The sequence below is a fragment of the Panthera onca genome, chromosome A1 (genome assembly GCF_046562875.1).
Source record: "Panthera onca isolate mPanOnc1 chromosome A1, mPanOnc1 haplotype 2, whole genome shotgun sequence".
Lineage (NCBI taxonomy): Eukaryota > Metazoa > Chordata > Mammalia > Carnivora > Felidae > Panthera > Panthera onca.
Genome location: NC_138339.1, coordinates 29,845,285 through 29,868,319, shown reverse-complemented (window position 1 = coordinate 29,868,319; position 23,035 = coordinate 29,845,285). Strand labels below are relative to the sequence as shown.

At 36.3% G+C, this 23,035-nt stretch overlaps 1 protein-coding gene across 6 annotated transcripts in view; it reads left to right on the top strand.

Annotated features, from left to right (window-relative positions):
- Positions 1–23,035, top strand: part of CPLANE1 (ciliogenesis and planar polarity effector complex subunit 1) — a 138,912-nt gene that overhangs the window by 47,421 nt on the left and 68,456 nt on the right. For all 6 annotated transcript variants that reach the window (XM_078445049.2, XM_078445044.2, XM_078445033.2 and 3 more), the window contains exons 21-28: positions 2,894–3,032; positions 3,740–3,849; positions 4,009–4,167; positions 4,285–4,393; positions 5,827–6,127; positions 10,163–11,066; positions 21,862–22,010; positions 22,612–22,778. In XM_078445049.2, the coding sequence (XP_078301175.2) occupies positions 2,894–3,032; positions 3,740–3,849; positions 4,009–4,167; positions 4,285–4,393; positions 5,827–6,127; positions 10,163–11,066; positions 21,862–22,010; positions 22,612–22,778 (2,038 nt within the window). The remainder of the gene's footprint in view (positions 1–2,893; positions 3,033–3,739; positions 3,850–4,008; positions 4,168–4,284; positions 4,394–5,826; positions 6,128–10,162; positions 11,067–21,861; positions 22,011–22,611; positions 22,779–23,035) is intronic.

Here is a 23,035-nt window from a genome sequence, read left to right as displayed (position 1 = left end):
TTATAAGGTCTTTATTCATGGAAGCAAAAAATCATGTTTCTCATGAAGTTCATACTAAAATGTGACCTGGAGTTGCAGGAATCTGAACAACTGATAGGGGCCAGACATCTGATTACAAGATGGCTCGTGCACATGGGTAAGAAGTTGGTGCTGGTTGTTGGCCAGAGGCGTCCCCTTGAGCAAGTGATCCAAAAGACAGCAAGGTGGAAGCTACAATGCCGTTATGATTTAATCCCAGAAATCCCATACAACCACTTCTGTATTCTGTTCGTTAGAAACTAGCTGGTCTAGGGGCACCTGGGTGGCTCAGTTGGTTTAGCGTCCGACTTTGGCTCAGGTCATGATCTCACAGTTCGTGGGTTCGAGCCCTGCCTCAGGCTCTGTGCTGACAACTCAGATCCTGGAGCCTACTTTGCATTCTCTGTCTCCCTCTCTCTTCCCCTCCCCCGCTCATGCTCATGATCTCTCTCTCTCAAAAATAAATAAACAAAAAAACAATAAAAAAAAAGAAACTAGTTGGTCTAGTAGGGTCTACCCTCAAGGTGAGGGAAGTTAGGCTGTACCTTTGAAGGAATGAATTGTTAAGAATTTGTGGACATATTTTAAAACCATCATACCATTATACCAAAGTGAACAATAATTCTTTATTAATTCCAATACCTGGTCCATAATAAAGTTACTCTGATTATTTTGAAAATGTCTTTTTTATAGATTTTTGAAATCAAGGTCCAACTGAAGTTAACCCATGTTTGATTATGAGATAATAGGAAGGACTATATTTTCAGGTCTGACACATAAGAATCAAAAGACTTAACCCAGGATCAAACTTTATACCAATAATTTCAAGGATATAGGTAACTAAAAGACACAGGTGAAACCTGGACTTACATTGCTCCCAAGATTTTTCTTGCTGTGGAAGGATGTGACCTGGCCTCTATTTAACATCATGACACAAAAGAGAACTATATCACTTATTGAACATGTCCTTTTTATATCTCTTTAATTATATAGCTTGTGTGACATTTTCCAATGAGCCATACTCCATAAATCCATGCATTATAGATGTATTTATAATAACCAACCTAGCTAGGCTCTGTACATCTAGTAAATACCATTGTTTGACAAGAAGTCTGTCATTAGAATGCTTACAAGGGGATTTGACAAGATCCTGTCTTTGTAGAAATGAATAGAAGAGGGAGAAAATAGATTACAAGCCTGCCGCTAATCCTTTCATTTTTGGGTGTATGTCCCTTAGATTCCTTTCCTTTTATTCTATAGCAGTTTCCTTTAATTTCTTTTTCTTTTCTTGGTTTGTAGAGAAACTTGGTCATTTGTTCTGTACCGTATTCTGCATTTGTTTGATAGTTTATTCATTTAGTGTCATTTGACTTGTTCCTCTTTCCTTTTATTTCCTGTGAACTGGTAATTAAACTATATTCATTGAGATACAGAGGCTTGATCAGGTTCACATTTTCTTAGAAAAAGTTATGTAGGTAGGGACAACTGGGTGGCTCAGTTGGTTGAGACTCCGATTGTTGATTTCAGCTCAGATCATGATCCCAGGGTTGTAGGATAGAGCCCCACGTTGGGCTGTATGCTGAGCATGGAGCCTGATTAGGATTCTCTTTCTCAAATTAAAAGTAGACCTACCCTATGACCCAGAAATTGCACTACTAGGTTATTTATTCAAGGGATACAAGTATGCTGTTTTGAGGGCACACATGTACCCCAATGTTTATAGCAGCACTATCAACAATAGCCAAAGTATGGAAGAGCGCAAATGTCCATCAACAGATGAACAGATAAAGAAGATGTGGTATATATACACAATGGAGTATTACTTGGCAATCAAAAAGAACGAAATCTTGCCATTCGCAACTACGTGGATGGACTAGAGGGTATTATGCTAAGTGAAATTAGTCAGAGAAAGACAAATATCATATAACTTCATTCATATGAGGACTTTAAGACAAAGAACAGATGAACATAATGGAAGGGAAGCAAAAATAATATAAAAACAGGGAGGGGGGCAAAACAGAAGAGACTCTTAAAGGTGGAGAACAAACAGAGGGTTACTGGAGGGGTTGTGGGGGGTTGGGCTAAATGGGTAAGGGGCATTAAGGATTCTACTCCTGAAATCATTGTTGCACTATATACTAACTAACTTGGATGTAAATAAATAAATAAAGTAAAAAAAAAAAAATTCTCTTTCTCTCTCCCTCTGCCCCTCTTCCCCCTCACACACACTCTCTCTCAAAAAAAAAAAAAAAAAAAGTTATGTAGGTAGATATACCTTTTGTCATATTTGTTTTTAGGTACTGCACATAGTTTTATTTTGAATGAGAGTTAGATGCTTAAATTTCTTTATTATACCTTTGGGGAAAGGACAAATAGCATCAAGTTCTATATAGGCAAAACTGAGTGACAGAAAAAATTGCCTACAACCTTCTTTTCTCTTTTGTGTTCTAACTTAGTGAATTTCTTGAATTAAATTTGTGAGCGGGGCACCTGGGTGGTTTAGTCAGTTAAGTATTCGACTCTTGATTTTGGCTCACGTCATGATCTCAGGGTTTGTGAGATCAAACCCCGCCATCAGGCCATGAGCTGACAGTGCGGAACCTGCTTTGGATTCTCTCTCTCTCTCTCTCTCTCTCTGTCCTTCCCCGTGCACATTTTTTTCTCTCTCTCTCTCAAAATAAATAAACATTTAAATATATGAGCCAAGTTTCTGAAAGGATAGTTCATTTCAGAGATACTTTCTTACACAGTATAAGAACCATGCTGTATTTTTCATTCTCTATGGTTTATGTTACCTGTCTTGTTTGTTGCTTTATAGTTTCCTTAAAAATAGATTTAGATGACTGATAATTAACATATTCTATCATTCTTTCAGATTCGAATGAAAGGGTCCCTTCCTTCATTGAGTCCTTTCCCTGAGTCATTACTTAATTATTGTAAAGAAGGTGTAGCATTCTTTCGACCTGGAGCAACTGGAGACAGCAAGCTTGATGAAGTTTCCGTTAAAGCAATAGGTTTGTCCAAAATGAACTGCTTGCTTAGAAATTAGGCCTAAATATTGATAATGATATAATTTGCACTTGATTTGGTGAAGTTTCTATACAGTGTAATATTACGCTGGCAATGAAAAGATATGTGTGTGTAACCACCGTGGAAAGGTATCCAGGATACATTAAGTGAAAAGAAGAGCTAGTTTCAAAACAGCGTGCATAGTATAATTATATATATATATTTGTGTACTTGTATTGCTTTTAGTAAAAACATTGTTCAATAATGGAAAGTATGTTTCTAGTATTAAAAAATTTTAAACTTAAATGCCTATCATAAATGATTTTCCAAATAAATGAGCTGTACAGTATTAAGTAGAGCTATGTGTATTGGCTTTGAACATTATCTACAATATACTATGAAGTTTAAAGCAAGTAAACTACTAGAGTAATTTATTTACTCTAGTAAATAGAGCAAGTTATTTATTCTAAAACTGTTTTCAATATTTTCATGCAACTGACATGCGTGAAATACTCTAGAATAATGTGCATAAAAATTATGAAAGGATTTCCATGACTTTTATTTAAGGTGTTGGCAATGAGCATATGTTTGTTTCATAATCAACAAAATAAAGACATTGGTTCTGGAAAAACAAATACCCAGCAGAGGTGAAGTTGTTATAATAGTAATGTACATACTAATCCAATCTTTTATATTTGTATCCCTGGTTTAGGTTGCTTCAGAGAACTTTGTGCTTTGTGTTGGATGCTACATGTTCGTGATAAGTTATCCTATAGTTGCAGGCAATATCAGAAAGCAAGAGAAAATGTGGAGAGGAAAAAGGTATTTACCTACACAAGAATAAGAAAAATGAACAAACATTACTTGGGAAATTACTGCTTGATAGAAGGTTTTATTGTTTTCTGACAAACTTTCTTTTGAACTCATCCTGATCTATCCATCTAAAGTGAAAAGGAAATGTATTTCTCAATACCCATTTAGGACGTCGAAGTGGAGTTTGATTCTTGTATGGTTGAGCACGGTCTCAGTGCAGTGGAGTGGGCACACAGAATGCTGCCCTTTTCTCGGTTTTCTAATATTGAAGAACTTATTCAGGATCTAATTTTGAGCCTTATTGGGGAACTGCCACCAATCAGAAAGGTAATGTGAATGTAGGTGAAAAAAGCTAAATGAAAATCAGAGACATTAAAGGATTTTTACTTTATTTTAATTAAAAATGATGTTGCTCATGAAACTCTTTTTTTAATTTTTCTGAAGGTAGCAGAAATTTTTGTGAAAGCATTTCCCAATCCTGAGGACATAAGGGTTCCTTTAAGAGAAAAATATCACTGTCTTCAACAGAGACTCAGACACTGTGTTGTGAAAGGTAGTATTTGTCATGTCTTAGATATCTGGTAGATAAATTGCTGAAGATTCCTCGGAAGGCATGTGGTTTCTAGTGCTTATGTTTTTATGCAGTTCTCCTTTCCTTGAAGATAGTGTAAGAAGGCAGAAAGAAGCACTCCTCTATTACTGAAGCACCAGTTTTGCTTTGGAACCAGATAAAGATGACTTCATGTCATGGTTCTGTCAGTTAATGACTGTGTGACTATAGGCAAGTTGCCCAGTCTCTCTGAGCTCCATTTCTTTATATGTAAAACGGGTGTATTATTACCTACTTTATGGGTGTGTATTAAAAGAGGGTTAAATAAGGTAAAATATATAAAATAAGCATACAGTACTTTGCGTAAGGCAGATATTTTGTTGAAAACTAGTATTCTTCTTCCTTCTAATTTTATCCTATACATTCAACATGCCTTTGTGGAAAATTTTTTTTATTGTGGTTAAAACATACGTAATATAAAATTTAATATTTTAAGTGTACAATTCAGTGACATTAACTACATTCATAATGTGGAAATTTTTAAAGAATTCAAATTACCTTTTTTTAATAACTTAATCTAGTATTTAAGTCTAGTTATGTCCTATGATCATACATTATTGCATTAATATATTTGTGGTTTATATTTTTCTTAAGACTTTCTTGGCATTCTCTAAAATGTATAGTGTATACATTTTATATATATGTTAATGTATAATAGTGTTTAAACTTTTTTCTGCAGCCTTGAAAAACTTACATTCCTATTTCCCACTATTTGAAGTGAAAAAGGTGTCCTTGTTTCTTTGACTAAAATTATACTCATTTTCTCTTATTCACCACTCTTGGGAATGAAAAAATAGTAGTGATTCTTTTTATAATTATCTGTCTGATTTTTTAAATAGTTAAGTTACTTCTTAATTTTTTGTTTTCCAGAGCACATGTTTTTATGGAGTCTGGGCTCTGTCCCTTTTATTGTTCTTTAATGGACCTTCTCTAACTTCTGCAATTCTACCTTAAAATATGCACCATAGCTTTCTGACAAATACAAAGCATGCTCTGTAAGAATGTGGAAATGAGTCTTAGTCATCAGTTGGATTCCATGTTCCCAGGAGGGACTGGAATTGGGTCCCCTTCTGTCTTTTTAAAATTTTTTTTAAATGTTTTTAAATTTATTTTGAGAGAGAGACAGAGAGAGTGAGTGTGGGAGAGGCAGAGAGAGAGAGAAGGGGAGGGGAATCTCAAGCAGGTTCCATGCCATCAGTACAGAGCTGGATGAGAGGCTCGAACTCATGGAACTCATGAATGGTGAGATCATGACCTGAGCCAAAACTAAGAGACACTTAACCGACTGAGCTACCCAGGTGCCCCAGGTCCCTTTGTGTCTTGAGTTGAAACATTTTAATGTGTTGTAATAAGGCTTTTTGTTTTTTCCTTTATAGGTCCCCAAACTGAGGAAATGATGTCTGTTATTATGCATTCTGTTCATAAAGTGAGAGTGAAAGCCCTAAAACGTGTGCAAAGAAATATAGGTTCTTTTGAAATGAATATCTGGGAACCAATTGAAGAAGAAAAACCAGCTGAGGTTCTGGGTTTTGATAGGTTTTCCCTAGGAACTAGTTTGAGCAGGAGCACACTCACAGAACTGGGGAATTCTCTAGTCCACAGTGATGCAGATACAGCAGATACCTTCTCTGAAGCATTGTCAGTTGAAGAAAAAAGTAGGATACATTTCTCTAAAAGGTACAGTTGAGATGTCTTAATAGTAAGCATTCACTTCCTTTGGAAAAAAATATTTTCAGCAGTTCACGCAACAGATGAGTTGATTTCTTGTCCCAGAAACCTCACTGATTGCAGTGTTAACAATATGAATGATAAGTGCTACCTTCCTTTACTCACAAGAATATTAGGAGTGTAAAATGAAACTATATATTTGAAAGTTTATTTAAAATATTATTGAGATATGAAATAATTTTGCTACCTGATAGTATAAAATCAGGTAAGTAGATGAAATTGTAGAGTTCACTGGGAGGCTTTTACTGTTTTTAGTAATCTTCAGATTTAAATAGTTTAAAATTATTGGGTTAGCTATATTATTTTTAAGGGATTCCAGGGAAAGAAATTGCACGTTCATCTTTGAAACTTGTCTATAAATTGTTGAGAAATTCTTATCATTTAAACCTCTATTACTCTAGCTAGATTTTTTCTTTATAATTCCATTATCTGCAATGAAGTTTATCCTTCCCATGACTGAAAGACTAAGTAATCAGCCATAATCTTGTTTAAATGAAATAACTTTATCGACTCTAAATATAAGCATCTGCTTAAACCATGCCTCATAGTATTAGAAATGGTGTGCTTGTTTCACCAGACGATTTCAGTGTTAGCACAGGAATACAATGGCGGCTGCTTGTTGTGCCTTCTTAATAAGAGACATAGACCTCCAGCCCAGGTGCCTAACACGAGCCCTTTCTTTCCCTTATTGGGGGAACTAGGAATCTGTTCTTCCCTAAGGACCATGGTTAAAGGAAACAGATTTAAAAGGGATTGTGACCCAATGCTAATATCATCTTCGATGGGGAAAAACTGAGAGCATTGCCTTAAGGTCAGGAACAAGACAGGGATGTCCACTCTCACCACTGTTATTCAACATAGTATTGGAAGTCTTAGCCTCTGCAGTCAGACAACACAAAGAAATAAAAGGCATCCAAATCGGCCAGGAGGAGGTCAAGCTTTCACTCTTTGCAGATGACATGATACTCTATATGGAAAACCCAAAAGATTCCACCAAAAAACTGCCAGAACTGATTCATGAATTCAGCAAAGTTGCAGGAAAGAAAATCAATGCACAGAAATCGGTTGCATTCCTATACACCAACAATGAAGTGACAGAGAAATCAAGGAATCAATCCCATTTACAGTTGCACAAAAAACCATAAAATACCTAGGAATAAATCTAACCAAAGAGGTGAAAAATCTATACACTGAAAACTGTAGAAAGCTTATGAAAGAAAATTGAAGAAGACACAAAAAAACGGAAAAAGATTCCATGCTCCTGGATAGGAAGAACAAATATTGTTAAAATGTCGATACTACCCAAAGCAATCTACATATTCAATGCAATCCCTATCAAAGTAACACCAGCATTCTTCACAGAGCTAGAACAAATAATTCTAAAATTTGTATGGAACCAGAAGAGACCCTGAATAGCCAAAGCAATCTTGAAAAAGAAAACCAAAGCAGGAGGCATCACAATCCCAGACTTCAAGCTATACTACAAAGCTGTAATCATCAAGACAGTATGGTACTGGCACGAGAACAGACACTCAGATCAGTGGAACAGAATACAGAACACAGAAATGGACCCACAAATGTATAGCCAACTAATCTTTGTCAAAGCAGGGAAGAATATCCAGTGGACTGAAGACAGTCTCTTCAGCAAGTGGTGCTGGGAAAACTGGACAGCGACATGCAGAAGAATGAACCTGGACCACTTTCTTACACCATACATAAACTCAAAATGGATGAAAGACCTCAGTGTAAGACAGGAAGCCATCAAAACCCTCGAGAAAGCAGGCAAAAACCTCTTTGATCTTGCCCGCAGCAACTTCTTACTCAACACATCTCCAGAGGCAAGGGAAACAAAAACAAAAATGAACTGCTGGGACCTCATCAAAATAAAAAGCTTCTGCACAGTGAAGGAAACAATCAGCAAAACTAAAAGACAACTGACAGAATGGGAGAAGATATTTGCAAATGACATATCAGATAAAGGCTTAGTATCTAAAATCTATAAAGAACTTATCAAACTCCACACCCAAAAAACAGATAATCCAGTGAAGAAATGGATGAAAGACATGAATAGACACTTCTCCAAGGAAGACATCCAGATGGCCAAGAGACACATGAAAAAATGCTCAACATCACTCATCATCAGGGAAATACAAATCAAAACCACCATGAGATACCACCTTACACCTGTCAGAATGGCTAACATTAACAACTTAGGCAACAACAGATGTTGGTGAGGATGCGGAGAAAAAGGATCTCTTTTTGCGTTTGTTGGTGGCAATGCAAGCTGGTGCAGCCACTCTGGAAAACAGTATGGAGGTTCCTCAAAAAACTAAAAAGAGAACTACCCTACGACCCAGCATTTGCACTACTAGGCATTTATCCAAGGGATATAGGTGTGCTGTTTCGAAGGGACACATGCACCCCAATGTTTATAGCAGCACTGTCAACAATAGCCAAAGTATGGAAAGAGCCCAGATGTCCCTTGATGGATGAATGGATAAAGAAAATGTGGTGTGTGTGTATATATATATGTGTGTGTGTGTGTGTATATATATACACACACATACACAATGGAGTATTACTCGGCAATCAAAAAGAATGAAATCTTGCCATTTGCAACTATGTGGATGGAACTAGAGGGTATTATGCTAAGTGAAATTAGTCAGAGAAAGACAAGTGTCATATGACTTCACTCATATGAGGACTTTAAGAGACAAAACAGATGAACATAAAGGAAGGGAAATAAAAATATTATAAAAACAGGGAGGGGGACAAAACAGAAGAGATTCATCAGTATGGGGAACAAACTGAGGGTTGCTGGAGGGATTGTGGGAGAGGGGATGGGCCAAATGGGTAAGGGGCATTAAGGAATCTACTCCTGAAATCTTTATTTCACTATATGCCAACTAATTTGGATGTAAATTTTATTTTATTTTTTTATTTTTTTATTTTTGTGTGTGTGTATTTTTTTAATTTTTTTTTAATATATGAAATTTATTGTCAAATTGATTTCCATACAACACCCAGTGCTCATCCCAAAAGGTGCCCTCCTCAATACCCATCACCCACCCTCCCCTCCCTTCCACCCCCCATCAACCCTCAGTTTGTTCTCAGTTTTTAACAGTCTCTTATGCTTTGGCTCTCTCCCACTCTAACCTCTTTTTTTTTTTTTTCCTTCCCCTCCCCCATGGGTTTCTGTTAAGTTTCTCAGGATCCACATAAGAGTGAAACCATATGGTATCTGTCTTTCTCTGTATGGCTTATTTCACTTAGCATCACACTCTCCAGTTCCATCCACGTTGCTACAAAAGGCCATATTTCATTTTTTCTCATTGCCACGTAGTATTCCATTGTGTATATAAACCACAATTTCTTTATCCATTCATCAGTTGATGGATGTAAATTTTAAAAAATTGAAAATAAAATTAAAAAATAAAAGTAATTATGATTGGCAGTTAAAATGTTCGCCTAGCAGGTTTAATAGCAGTAGAAAGTTTAGAAAAAATGCCCCACTCTTGTGTAGTAAAGAGTCTTGAAGGCATTCCTGCTTGTTGTACCTTGTACAGGGGGAGCTGAAAGGTGCAGATGCAAAAAACAAGAAACCATAAATTAGGATGTATGTTGGTGGCTTGTGATTTCTGTTGACTTTGGATTCCTAAATTCTCACTTGTTAGAGGACCTTTTTGTTTTTTTCAAAAATTCATGTTTTTAAAAGTGAAATTTCTGTGAACACATTTCAGTCTTTTTTAACTCAAATTTCCCCTTTTGATATTTTGTTTTATTTTTTCACTAAGAATGTTCAGCTCTAGTCAACACTTAGAGATCATTTAATCTAACCCCCTCATTTGAAAGATACGTAATTGAGGCATTAAAATATATATATATAATTCAGTCACGGAGAGAATTTTCATTGTCAATTCTAACATCCGTTTTTGCTATTAAATAATCTTTAATTTTGTCTTTTTCAATTTTGTTTTGCTGTAGAAATGCCCCAAATCACATGGAATTAAAATTGATTAGTAAGCCCAAGGAAAAAAAGAAGATATGTAATCAGAAAGAAAATCTTGAAAGAAAAGATCATGAAAAGCTATTACAAAATGCACTGCCTGTAATAGGTGTTTGGGAATTTGAACGTGATGATGATGAATATATTAAATTCCTTGATCTCTTCTTGAGTTATGTTCTTGAAAGAGACCTACTTGATTCTAAGGATCCTGGCATTCCATTTCTAACCAGTTTTTCTGGACATCTTAGAGAATATGAACTTAATTCTTTACTTTTTGATGTACATACAACATTAAAACGACGTCGAAGCAAAACCAAAAGCCAAAATGTGTTTAGAGCTGGCTCTTGTTTTGTTCTTGCTCCTGAGTTATATGAATCTGAAAAGCCAGAAAACCAAGCACTTTCAGCTTCAGTACTGGATCAAGGAATCAGGTCATTTTTAGAGAACCCTTTGAATGAAGTCAATAAAATTGAAGGGACAAGTGGATTGTTCGGTTTAAAACAAAAGTCAGTTTACAGAACACAAGATGACAGTTCAGGGAAACCTTTAGTCCAGAGATTGTCGAACCATATGTTTTGGACTCCCAAGACCGACAAAACTGGAAGATGTATTTTCAAAGCAGTTCAATGCAGTGATATTAACCCTCAAGAAGATCTTCCTTTAGCACTAAATAACACATTTGGCAGTATAAGAAAGCTGCTGGAATGGATGATAAGGTGGTCTGACAGAAGACTGCTCTGTGATCCTAGTCTCACTGAGTTATCCTGTGAGTATAGCCCCGTCATTCGTGTAAAGACCTCTACAGCTGCCATTCTTACATCATTGTGGCTTTTGGAACAACCCTATTTTGCTACATATAAGGCAAAAAATGCCATTTTTAAGGTAAGTCCTTGAATTCTTTATTGCATACAAATGACAATTCTCATTGTAGATTGAAACTATTTTTATATTTCTCCATCTATTAAAGAATCACCAAGCAACAAGTTAATGACACTGTTAATTATATAATCTGCATCATCAGATTTTTTTTTTCTTCAAGTGATTCTTTTAATTCTTAAAAATAATTAGGGTAAATGTGTTTTCAAAGAGGCTTTGAGGTTTTGAGGTTTTATGTGTGTTTATAAAAAAAAGGAGGAAAAAAGAGATAATTTTAAGTGATACTACAGGTGGTATAACATTTATATTCTTTCTCTTTAAAGTTTCAGGTTTGGTTCAGGTGAAGAAGGGGTAGGCAGCTACACAGTTTCTATTACTGTAGTCTCATCATATACATTAAGGGATCATTTTTCTTATAGTCTTGGCCAGAAGTTGGAGAACCAAACCGGGGAAGGCAGATAGGTTTCAGTAGAGAAGTTAGTGCTTATTAGTTATTTTTTCTTTTCTCTACTCAATGGTAACTGGAAGGCTGCTGTTTTAACCTGTTTGTGAAGACAAATATTTTTATGTAAATATGATTGAGTGATTGTTATTGCACTGGAAAAAAACTACAGAGGTGAATTTTTTGGAAAACAAATTTATGTTTGTTATAGTTGTTATAGTTGGGAAATGGACTTTTTTAATATTTGGAAGATTCCATAGTTTCTAATTTTTCCTGTTTTGTTCCCCTCAGTTTTATTGAGGTATAATTGACAAAATTGTAAGATATTTAAAGTATGTATTGTGATGATTTAATATGCATATGCATAATAAAAGGATTCCCCTCATCTGGTTAACACATTCAACACCTCACATACTTTGTGTGTGTGTGGGGGGGGTGGGGCATATAAGTTCTACTGTCTTAGCAAATTTGACATATAAGTTCTACTCTCTTAGCAAAATTCTGTAATGTGGTGTTGTGAACTATAGTTACTATGATACTGCATTAGCTCCTCAGACCTTATTTACCTTACAACTGAAAGGTTGTGTAGGCATACTTAGTTTTATTGCACTTTGCTTTATTGCACTTTGCAGATACCATGTTTTTTACAAATTGAAGATTTGTGGCATTGAGCATTGAGCAAATCTGTCTGCATCATTTTCTAACAGCATTTGCTCACTTCATGTCTCTGTGTCACATTTTGGTAATTCTTGCAATATTTTAAACTCTTTCATTGTCCTCATATTTGTTATGGTGATTTATGACCAATGATCTTTAAAAAAAAATTTTTTTTAACATTTATTTTTGAGACACAGAGAGACAGAGCATGAACGGGGGAGGGTCAGAGAGAGAGAGACACAGAATCTGAAACAGGCTCCAGGCTCTGAGCTGTCAGCACAGAGCCCCACACGGGGCTCGAGCTCATGGACCGCGAGATCATGACCTGAGCTGCAGTCAGACACTTAACTGCCTGAGTCACCCAGGCACCCCTGACCAATGATCTTTGATGTTACTATGGTAATTGCTTTGGAGTACCACAAACCATGCCTATTTTAGATGGTGAACTTTATCAATAAATGTGTGTGATTTGACTCTACCACCAACTGGCTGTTCCCCCATCTCTCTCTCTCTCTCCTGGGATCTCCAAGTGAGACACAACAGGGTTGAAATTAGGTCAGTGAGTAACCCTTCAATGGCCTCTAACTGTTCAAGTGTAAGGAAGAATCACATGACTCTCACTTTGAGTCAAAAGCTAGAAATGATTGGGGCGCTTGAGTGACTCAATTGGTTAAGGGTCCGATTTTTTATTGCAACTCAGGTCACGATCTCACAGTTTGTGAGATCAAGCCTTACATCAAGCTCTGCGCTAACAGCGTGGAGTTTGCTTGGGATTCTCTGTCTCCCCCTGTCTCTGCCCCTCCCCCACTTGCATGCACACACTCTCTCTCTGTTAAAATAAATAAACTTAAAAAAAAAAGCTACAAACGATTAAGCTTAGTGAGGAAGGCATGTTGAAAGCTGAGATAGGCCAAAAGCTAGACTTCTTGAGCAAGGTAGCCAAATCCAGCTTTTCCAAAGGAAAAGTTCCCAGAGGAAACTAAAAGTGCTAGTCCAGTGAACACATGAATGATAAGAACACGAAAAAGCCTTATTGCTGATGCAGAGAAAGTTTTAGTAGTCTGGATGGAAGATCAGAGCAGCCATAACATTCCCTTAAGCCAAAGCCTAGTCCAGAGCAAGGCCCTGACTCTCTTCAATTCTATGAAGCCTGAGGGAGGTAAGGAAGCTGCAGAAGAAAAATTTGAAGCTAAGCAGAGGTTGGTTCATGATGTTTAGGGAAAGAAGCCATCTTCAGAACATAGAAGTGCAAGGTGAAGTAGCAAGTGCTGATGTGGAAGCTCTAGCAAGTTATCTGGAAGATCTAGCTCAAATAATTAATGAAGGTGGTTACACTAGACAACAGTGTAGTCAATTTTCAGTGTAGACAAAATGGCCTCATACTGGAAGAAGATGCCATCTAGGATTTTAATAGTTAAAGAAGAGAACTCAGTGCCTGGATTCAAAGGATAGGCTGACTCTTTTATTAGGAGCTAATGTAGCCAGTGTCTTTAAGTTGAAGCCAGTGCTAATTTACCATTCTGAAAGTCCTAAGGCCCTTAAGAATTATGCTCAGTCTACTCTGCATATGCTCCATAAATGGAGTAACAAAGTCTGGATGACAGCACATCTGTTTATAAACGTGGTTTACTGAATATTTTAAGCCTACTGTTGAGACCTCTTACAAAAAAAGATTTCTTTCAAAAGATTACTGCTCACTGAAAATGCACCTGGTCATCCAAAAGCTTCGATGGAGATGTACTGGGAAATTAATGTTTTCATACCTGCTCACAACTACATCCATTCTTCAGCCTGTGGATTAAGGAGTAATTTTGACTTTCAGGTCTTTTTTTTTTTTTTTTTTTTTTTTTTTAAGTTTATTTAAGCAATCACTATGTGATCATATGGCGGTTCTAATTTTAATTTCTTTAAAAATTAAAAAAAAATTAATGTTTTTATTTATTTTTGAGACAGAGACAGAGCATGATCAGGGGAGGGTCAGAGAGAGAGGGAGACATAGAATCTGAAGCAGGCTCCAGGCTCCGAGCTGTCAGCACAGAGCCCGATGTGGGGCTGGAACTCACAAACTGTGAGATCATGTCCTGAGCCAAAGTTGGATGCTTAACTGACTGAGCCACCCAGGTGCCCCTTTTAAAAAATTTTTTTTAATGTTGATTTATTTTTAAGAGAGAGAGACAGAGTGTGAGTAGGGTTGAGGCAGAAAGAGAAGGAGACCGAGACAGAATTCGAAGCAGGCTCCAGGCTCTGAGCTGTCAGCCAGAGCCCCTGCGGTGCTCAAACTCACAAAGTGTGAGATCATGACCTGAGCCGAAGTTGGATGCTTAACCTACTGACCCACCCAGGTGCCCCTCTAATTTTAATTTCTTGAGCAGCCACCATAAGGCTGTACTGTGTTTTCCTTTGTGGCTGTACTGGTTTACATACCCACCAACAGTGTACAAGGGTTCAGTTTTCTCTACATTCTTCCCAGCATTTGTTTCTTGTCTTTTTGATAATAGCAATTGTACCAGGTGTGAGGTGATATCTCATTGTGGTTTTGATTTGCATTTCCTTGATAATTAGTGATGTTAAGTACCTTCTCATGTACCTGTTGGCCATCTGTATGTCTTCTTTGGAAAAATGTTTACCCAGATCCTCTGCCCATTTTTTAATAAGATGTTTTTTGTTTTTTTGTTTTTTGTTTGCTATTGAGTTGTAGGACTTTTAAAATATATTTTAGGTATTAACCTCTGATCAGATATATGATTTGCAAATATTTTCTTCCAGTTGGTAGGTTGCCTTTTCATTTTGTTGATGGTTTCCTTTGCTGTGCAGAAGCTTGCCAGTTTGATGTAGACCCACTTGTTTATTTTTGCTTTTGTTGTCTTTGCTTTGATATCAAATCCCCCCCCCCCCAAAAAAAAAAAAATCATTGTCAAGACCAGTTTCAAAGAGTTTACCATCTATGTTTTCTTCTGGGAGTTTTATGGTTTCAAATCTTACATTCAAGTCTTTTCATTCTTTTCGAGTTGATTTTTGTGTATGGTGTAAGATAGGGGTCTGGTTTCATTCATTTGCATGTGGTTATCCAGTCTTCCCAGCACTATTTTCTGAAGAGACTATCCTTCCCTGGTTGAATATTCTTAGCTCCTTTGTCAAAATAACTGACCATATATGCATGAGTTTTTATTCCTGGATTCTCTATTCTGTTCCATTGATACATATGTCTGTTTTTATGCCAATACTATACTGTTTGATTATTAGTTTTGTAATATAGTGTGAAATCAGGAAGCATGATACCTCCAGCTTTGTTTTTCTTTCTTAAGATTTCTTTGGGTTTTTTTTTTGTGTGTGTGTGTGGTTCCATATAAATTTTAGGATTGTGTGGGGTTTTGTGTGTGTGTGTGTGTGTGTGTGTGTGTGTGTGTGTGTGTAGTATACCATTGGAGTTTTGATAGGGATTGCACTAAATCTCTAGATTGCTTTGTTAGTATAGACATCTTAACAATATTAATTCTTGTAATCCATGAGCACAGAATATCTTTCCATTTATTTGTGTTGTCTTCAGTTTCTTTCATCAGTGTCTTCCTGTTTTTAGAGTACAGGTCTCTCACCTCCTTGGTTAAATTTATTCCTAGATATTTTATTTTTGATTAAGTTTTCTTTCTGATAATTCATTGTTTGTGTATCCAAATGGAACTGATTTTCATATTGATTTTGTATCCTGCAATTCATTTATTTTAACCTTTTTTTTTTCAGTAGGGTTTTAGGATTTTCTTTTTTTTTTTTTAAGTTTCTTTATTGAGAGAGAAAGAGAAAGAGAGATAGAGGACATGCAGGGGAGGGGCAGAGAGAAAGAGAGATTCCCAAGCAGGCTCCACACTGATAGTGGAGGTTTGAACCCACGAACCATGAGGTCGTGACCTGAGCCGAATTTAAGAGTTGGACGCTCAACTGACTGAGCCAACCAGGTGCCCCAGGATTTTCTGTATATAACATGTTATCTAAAAATAGGAAGTTTTGCTTCCTCCTTTCTGATTTGGATTCTCTCTTTTTTTTATTGCCTAATTGCTTGTTCTGGCTAGGACTTCCTGTACTATGTTGAATAAAAGTGGTGAGTTTGGGCATCCTTGTCTTGTTCCTGATCTTAGAGGAGAAACTTTCAGGTTTGTTTGTTTGTCTGTTTGTGGTTTTTTTGGATTTTGAATGTGATGTTAACTATAGCTTCTCATATTATACCCAGTTTGTTGAAAGGTGTTTGTTTTTTTGTTTTTTTTTTTTACCATGAGTGGATGCTGATTTCTGTAGAATGTTTTTTCTGCAAATATTGAGATGATCATATGATTTTAATCTTTCATTTTGTGAATGAGGTGTATCAGATTGACTGATTTGCAGATATTGAACCATTTTTTCATCCCTGGAATAAATCCCACTTGATCATGGTGTATGATCCTTTTAATGTACTGTTGAATTCAGTTTGCTGATATTTTGTTGAGTATTTTTGCTTCTGTTGTTCATTAGAGATAGTGGCCTACACTTTTCTTGTAATGTCCTTGTCTGACTTTGATATAAGGCTAATACTGGCCTTATAAAATGAATTTGGGAGTGTTTTTTCTCTCTTCAGTTTATTAGAAGAGTTTGAGAAAGATTGGCATTAATTCTTTAAATGTTGGGTAGAATTTGCCAACAGTGAAGCCATCTGGTTCTGTTTTTTTTTTTTTTTTTTTTTCTGTTAGAAAGTTGTGATTACTGATTCAATGTCTGTACTCATTATTGGTCTGTTCACATTTTCTGTTTTTCATGATTTAGCCTTAGTAGATTGTGTGTTTCTAGGAATTTATTCAATTCTTATAGGTTGTCTGATTTGTTGACCTATAGTTGTTTGTAGTGCTCTCTTATGATCATTAGTATTTGTGTACTATCTGGTTGTAGTGTCTCCTCTTTCATTTTTAATTTGTTTAAGCCCTCTCTTGTTTTCTTTTCTTTCCTTTTTCTTTTTTTGAGTCTGGCTAAAGGCTTGCCTATTTTGTTTATTTTTCCCAAAATCCATCTCTTAGTTTCTTTCATCTTTTCTCTTGTCTTTTTAGTCTATATTTCACTTATTTCTGTTCTGATCTTTATTTCATTTCTTCTACTAACTATATACTTAGTTCTTTTTTCTAGTTTCTTCAGGTATAAAGTTAGGTTGCTTGAGAGCTTGAGTTGGTTGACTGACTGAGCCACCCAGGTGCCCCAATAACAACTTAACTTTTAATGCATACAAAAGCTGTGCTTTTTTACACTACTTTTCCTCCCACATTTTTATGTTTTTGATGTCAGAATTTACATCTTTTTACACAGTGTATTTATTACCAAATTATTTTAGTTATGTTTCTTACTTTTAATACTTTTGTCTTTTAATCTCCATACTAGAGTTAGAAGTGTTTTAATCGCCACTAATACAACACTAGGGTATTCTGAATTTGACTATATATTTACCCTTACCAGTGGGTTTTATACTCTCATATAAAATTAGTATTTTCTTGTTTCAGCTTAAAGAACTTCCTTTAACATTTCTTGTTAGGCTGGTCTATGGTTATGAACTCCTTCTGTTTTTGCTTGTCTGAGAACTCTTTTAGTTTGCTTTTAGTTTGCTGTGTAGAGTATTCTTGGTGAGCAGTTTGTTTTTTTCCCAGCACTTTGTATATATCATGCTACTTCCTGTAGTCTGCAAAGTTTCTGCTGAAAAATATACTGATAGATTCAGGGGGTTCCTTGTATGTAAGAAATTGTTTTTCTTTTGCTTTTTTAGATTCTTTATTTGTCTTTAACTTTAGACAATTCAACTATAATGTGTCTCAGTGTAGGTTTCTTTGCATTTATGTTATTTAGAACTCCCTGAGCTTCCTAAATCTAGATGTCTGTTTCTTTCTTCAGATTTGAGAAGTTTTCAGTTATTATTTCTCTGAATAAGCTTTCTGCTCCTTTCTCTTTCCTCTCCCTTTGGGACTTCTATAATGCATATCTTGATCTGTTTGTTGGTATCCCATAAATACCTTAAGTTTTCTTCATTCTTTTAATTTTTTTTTCTTTTTGCTCCTCTGATTGGATGAATTCCACTGCCCTGCCTTCTACTTTTCTGACCCTTTCTTCCACTTGATCCAATATGCTTTTGAACCTTTCCATTGAATTTTTTAGTTCTATTATCATATTTATTAGCTTTGTAGTTTCTGCTTGTTCCCTTTTTATATTTTCTATCTCTTTGTTGAAATTCTCACTTTGTTTATGTATCATTTACATAATGATGCATTTTTTTCCAAAATTTTATTTAAGTTCTAGTCAACATATAAGGTAATAATATTCTCAGGAGCAGAGTCTAGTGATTCATCACCTACATACAACACCGAGCACTCAACACAAGTACCGTCTCCAATACTCACCACCCATTCAGCCTGTTCCCCCGACCACTCCCCCCTTAAACCCTGTCTTTCCTCCATCACAGTTTCCCATGGTTTGCTTCCCTCTCTCTCTCTCTTTCTTTTTTTCCCCTTCCCACATGTTCATCTGTCCTGTCTCTAATTCCACATATGAGTGAAATCACACAGGTTTGTCCTTCTCTTCCTGACCCATTTTGCCCAGCACAATACACTCTAGCTCCATCCATATCATGGCAAATGGCAAGATTTCATTCCTTTTGATGACTAATAGTCTATTGCATATATGTACCACATCATCTTTATCCATTCATCAGTCGGTGGACATTTGAGCTCTTTCCATACTTTGGCTATTGTTGATAATGCTGCTATAAACATCAGGGTACATGTACCTCTTCAAATCTGTATTTTTGTATCCTTTGTGTAAATACCTAGTAGTGCAATTGCTGGATCGTAGGATATTTCTATTTTTAACTTTTTGAGGAACCTCCATACTGTGTTCTGGGGTGACTGCACCAGTTTGCATTCCCACCAAGAGTGCAAGAGCGTTCCCCTTTCTCTACATCCTTGCCAACACCTGTTGTTTCTTGTGTTGTTAATTCTGATAGGTATGAGGTGGTATCTCATTGTGGTTTTGATTTGTATTTCCCTGATGATGAGTGATGTTGAGCATCTTTCCATGCATCTGTTAGCCATCTGGATGTCTTCTTGGAAAAATGTCTGTGTCTTTTGCCCATTTCTTAACTGGATTATTTGTTTCTTGGGGGTTGAGTTTGATAAGTTCTTTATAGATTTTGGATACTAACCTTTTATCAGATATGTCATTTGCAAACATCTTCTCCCATTTTGTAGGCTGCCTTTTAGTTTTCACTTTGTTTATCCCCTGACCTCTGTGACCATTCTTTTGAATCTCTATCAGGATATATCATTATTTCCATTTCATTAACATCTGTTTCTAGAGATTTATCTTGTTCATTTGTTTGGAACATAGTCCTGTTCATTCATTTTACTTGACTTTCTGTGTTGGTTTCTGTACATGAGATAAAGCAGTCACATCTCCCAGTCTGGATAGAGTGGTCTTGTGTAGGAGATGAACCTCATCAACCAGCTTGGTCTGAGCTTTTGATTGGCTCTGAAACCTTTGTGATTGTCTAAGCCTCCTTCTTTGTTCTTAGTGGCTCCCAGTAGTTGGGGGTATGCCAAGACTTATCAGTGTCCCAAAGGGGTGGGTTAGTTTAGCATCTAGATACAGCCTGATTGGAATTTGGACTCTTAGGCAGCATATGGCAAAGTCTATGTAATCCCTTTCTGGGGAGAAACTGGGAGAAGGATGTTTTCCCTGCTCCCTGTGAACTCCTGGACCCAGGTGTATAGCTACAGGGGGGTGCTCCTGCAGTCACTAAGAACTGCTTCTTTGTTTGCTACACTCCTGTGGGCCTCATAAATGCAAGTTCCATTGGTTATCAGAGACAGGTGATCTCAGGACCTGTCCTTCAGTCAGCAGCTACAAAAGCTGGGGCACCCAGATGTGTGTACAGGCTGCTTCCTAGAATATGCTGGTAACTTGGAATGGGCTAGATAGAGAAGATAGGGGAGGTGTCCATCAGCTTTCTTGTTTCTGAGGTATTGTAGCTAGCCCCCAGATGTATGCAGCTGGATACCTTCCAGGAGAAGACTATGAGATGGTTGTTTTTGCCTGCTCCTCTGTGCTGAGCCCTTTGGGGATAGCTGCAATGAGTTTTCATGCACCTGTTAATAACTGCTGCTTTGTTTGCTGTGGTCTTGTGGGACTCATGAATGTAAGCCTCATTGGCTTTCAGATCTAGGTGTTTTGGAGGCCCATCCCTCAAGTGGGAGTCTTAAAAGTTAGGGTGCTAAGTGTGGATCCAAACCCTCACTCTTCAGAGAAAAGTTGGGAGTTCCCTCCTGCTTATAGGGTGGTGTGCCAAGGGTGGGGTTTTTGGTTAGAATGTGTCTCAGCCTTTTCTGTCTGTCTCTGTGTAGATATTTTCTCATTTGCTTGATACGTAGGAATCAGTCAGCTAGTTTCTAGATTTCTTACAGTGGTAATTGCTTTGTGTGTAGTTGTACGTTTAGTGTTTCTGTGGGAGGAGGAGAATTCAAGGGCCTCGAATGTCACCATCTTGGTTGACTTACCTCCACATTTTCTAATTCTATATTCTATTTTAAAGTGCCTTCATTCTGGGGCACCTGGCGGGCTCAGTGGTAGAGCATGTGACACTTGATCTCAGGGTTGTGAGTTGAAGCCCCACGTTGGGCATAGAGATTATTTATAAATAAATAAATTAAAAATTTAAAAATAATAAAGTGCCTTTATTCTAAAATAGTTTAGGGTATTATGGAGGGTACTTTGATGAACACTGGGTGTTATATGTAAGTGAAGAATCACTAAATTCTACTCCTGAAACTAATATTACCCTATATGTTAACTAACTAGAATTTAAATAAAAACTTGAAATAAAAACAAAAACAGAAATAAAACAGTGTATTGTAGGTTGCAGGGTGTGTGTGTGTTTTGTTTTTGTGAGATTTTTTTCATTTTTTGAGATCAGTGTCTATTATCCTCATGTAGCTTATTTAAGATACTGTGATATTTGTTGTCACTGAAATTTGTGTTTCTAGGTGATGCATACTCAAATTTCTAAATAAGAGACTTATAAGAGATACATCCTGTGTATTTTTACCCTTTGTGTCATTTTGGAATAATTACTAAGTGCCTTTGTTATAGCAAAGAGAATTAAGTGAAAGCAACTTTACATTTTTTTTATTTAAAAATTTTTTAAGTTTATTTATTTCTTTTGAGAGAGAGAGAAAGAGCGAGCAAGGGAGGGGCACAGAGAGAAGGGGACAGAGGACCTGAAGGAGGCTCTGTCCTGACAGCAAAAAGCCCAATGCAGGGCTTGAACTCACAAACCATGAGATCATGACCTGTACTCAAGTTGGACGCTTGACTGACTGAGCCATCCAGGTGCCACAGCAACTTTACATTTTTAATGTTATTGTTTTGTGACTTGAAAACATTGGTAACATACCTTACAAATTTGTAAGGCTGATTTCTTTTGAATGCTATTTAGATAGTCAGGTTTGTTTTTTCCAGGTAGAATAAAGACTTGATCAGTGCCTCAACATAAAATATTGAGTTGTAGAAATGCAGTAAGTACTTGATAAATGAATGAGACATTTAATCAGGAGAAGGGCTGTAGAAAATATTAATAATCTAAAAAATATAATGAAAAGTATGGGATTCAGTAGTGAATACTAAGTACTGTAAATTATGGTTTGTTTTTAGGTGCTAGAGAATCATTACTCTCCGTCTCAGAGTGGACCCGACATTGTGAGTGATTGCAAAACAGATGCTGGCTGTTCTGTTGCAGTATCCACTCAAAGTGGGACTGATGAAAGAAATGATCAAAACAAATCTCATCAAAGTATGTTGAAGTAAGTTTTTGATTATACATTCCTTTTCAGTTGATGATACCTATTCGATGGTGTTTGGCTTAAAGGCAGGAATTGAACGCTTGAAAGGTAAAGGAATGAGCATTTCTTTGAGTCATAGAGGAGGAAGTGAGTATTTTCTGAAGTGCTTTTAACAATTCATTGCAAAATGTATTTCTTCCCTGTTGATCTAGCTTACATCTTCTGAGAAAGGAGCTAATTCTCTTGAGAGATTCTCTTATTATATTAATTGATTTCCTGTGTCAGAGGATGCTGAGTTAATCACTTCATCCATTTTTACATATGAAGCAGTGTATCTCTGAATAACAAGGTTGAGCCTTTAATAGCAGGAAGATTCCTTTGTGAGAATGGCAAGTGTAGATAAGTTGAAATTATTTCAATTATTTGAGTAAATAAAAATGGGGATGTTTAGTCATTCATTGAACAAACTTTTATTGAGCTTCTACTATGTACCAGACATGGTTAAAAAACAAAAGACTATAAATATTAAACCTAATGTTCCTTTTCAGTAAACTGAATCAATTCAAAGGAAGCTTTTTGTTTCTAAGAATGAATTATAATTTAGCTGCCTTATTTTTGTCAGTGGAATACCAACTGAAGCATTCAATCCTGAAACAAAGGAAACCAAAGATAAGATTATTTCTGTTACTGATGATACTGAAAAAGAATTTATAGATATTGATGAGGATCTTCTAGAGGTAGAAACATGTAACCAAGAGGAAATGGAAATACAGCTATCAGACCATGAAGGTAAGTTCATTAATCTTTTTATTTGGCTTTATTAATTTGAAGTTGGTGAATGATTATCTGGGATAACTTAGTCTTCTATCTAAATTAGTATGTTTATAATAGCTTAAAACCAAAAGTTAAAAGAGAGTATAATATTTATAAAATGTTGAACATATTAACTCAAAACCCGAATTTACAATTCTTGGGCCTTTTGCCTTGCTTATGTAGTTATCATGGGCCTCTTCATTTTGTGAACCAATTCTATGAGCCTTTCCTTG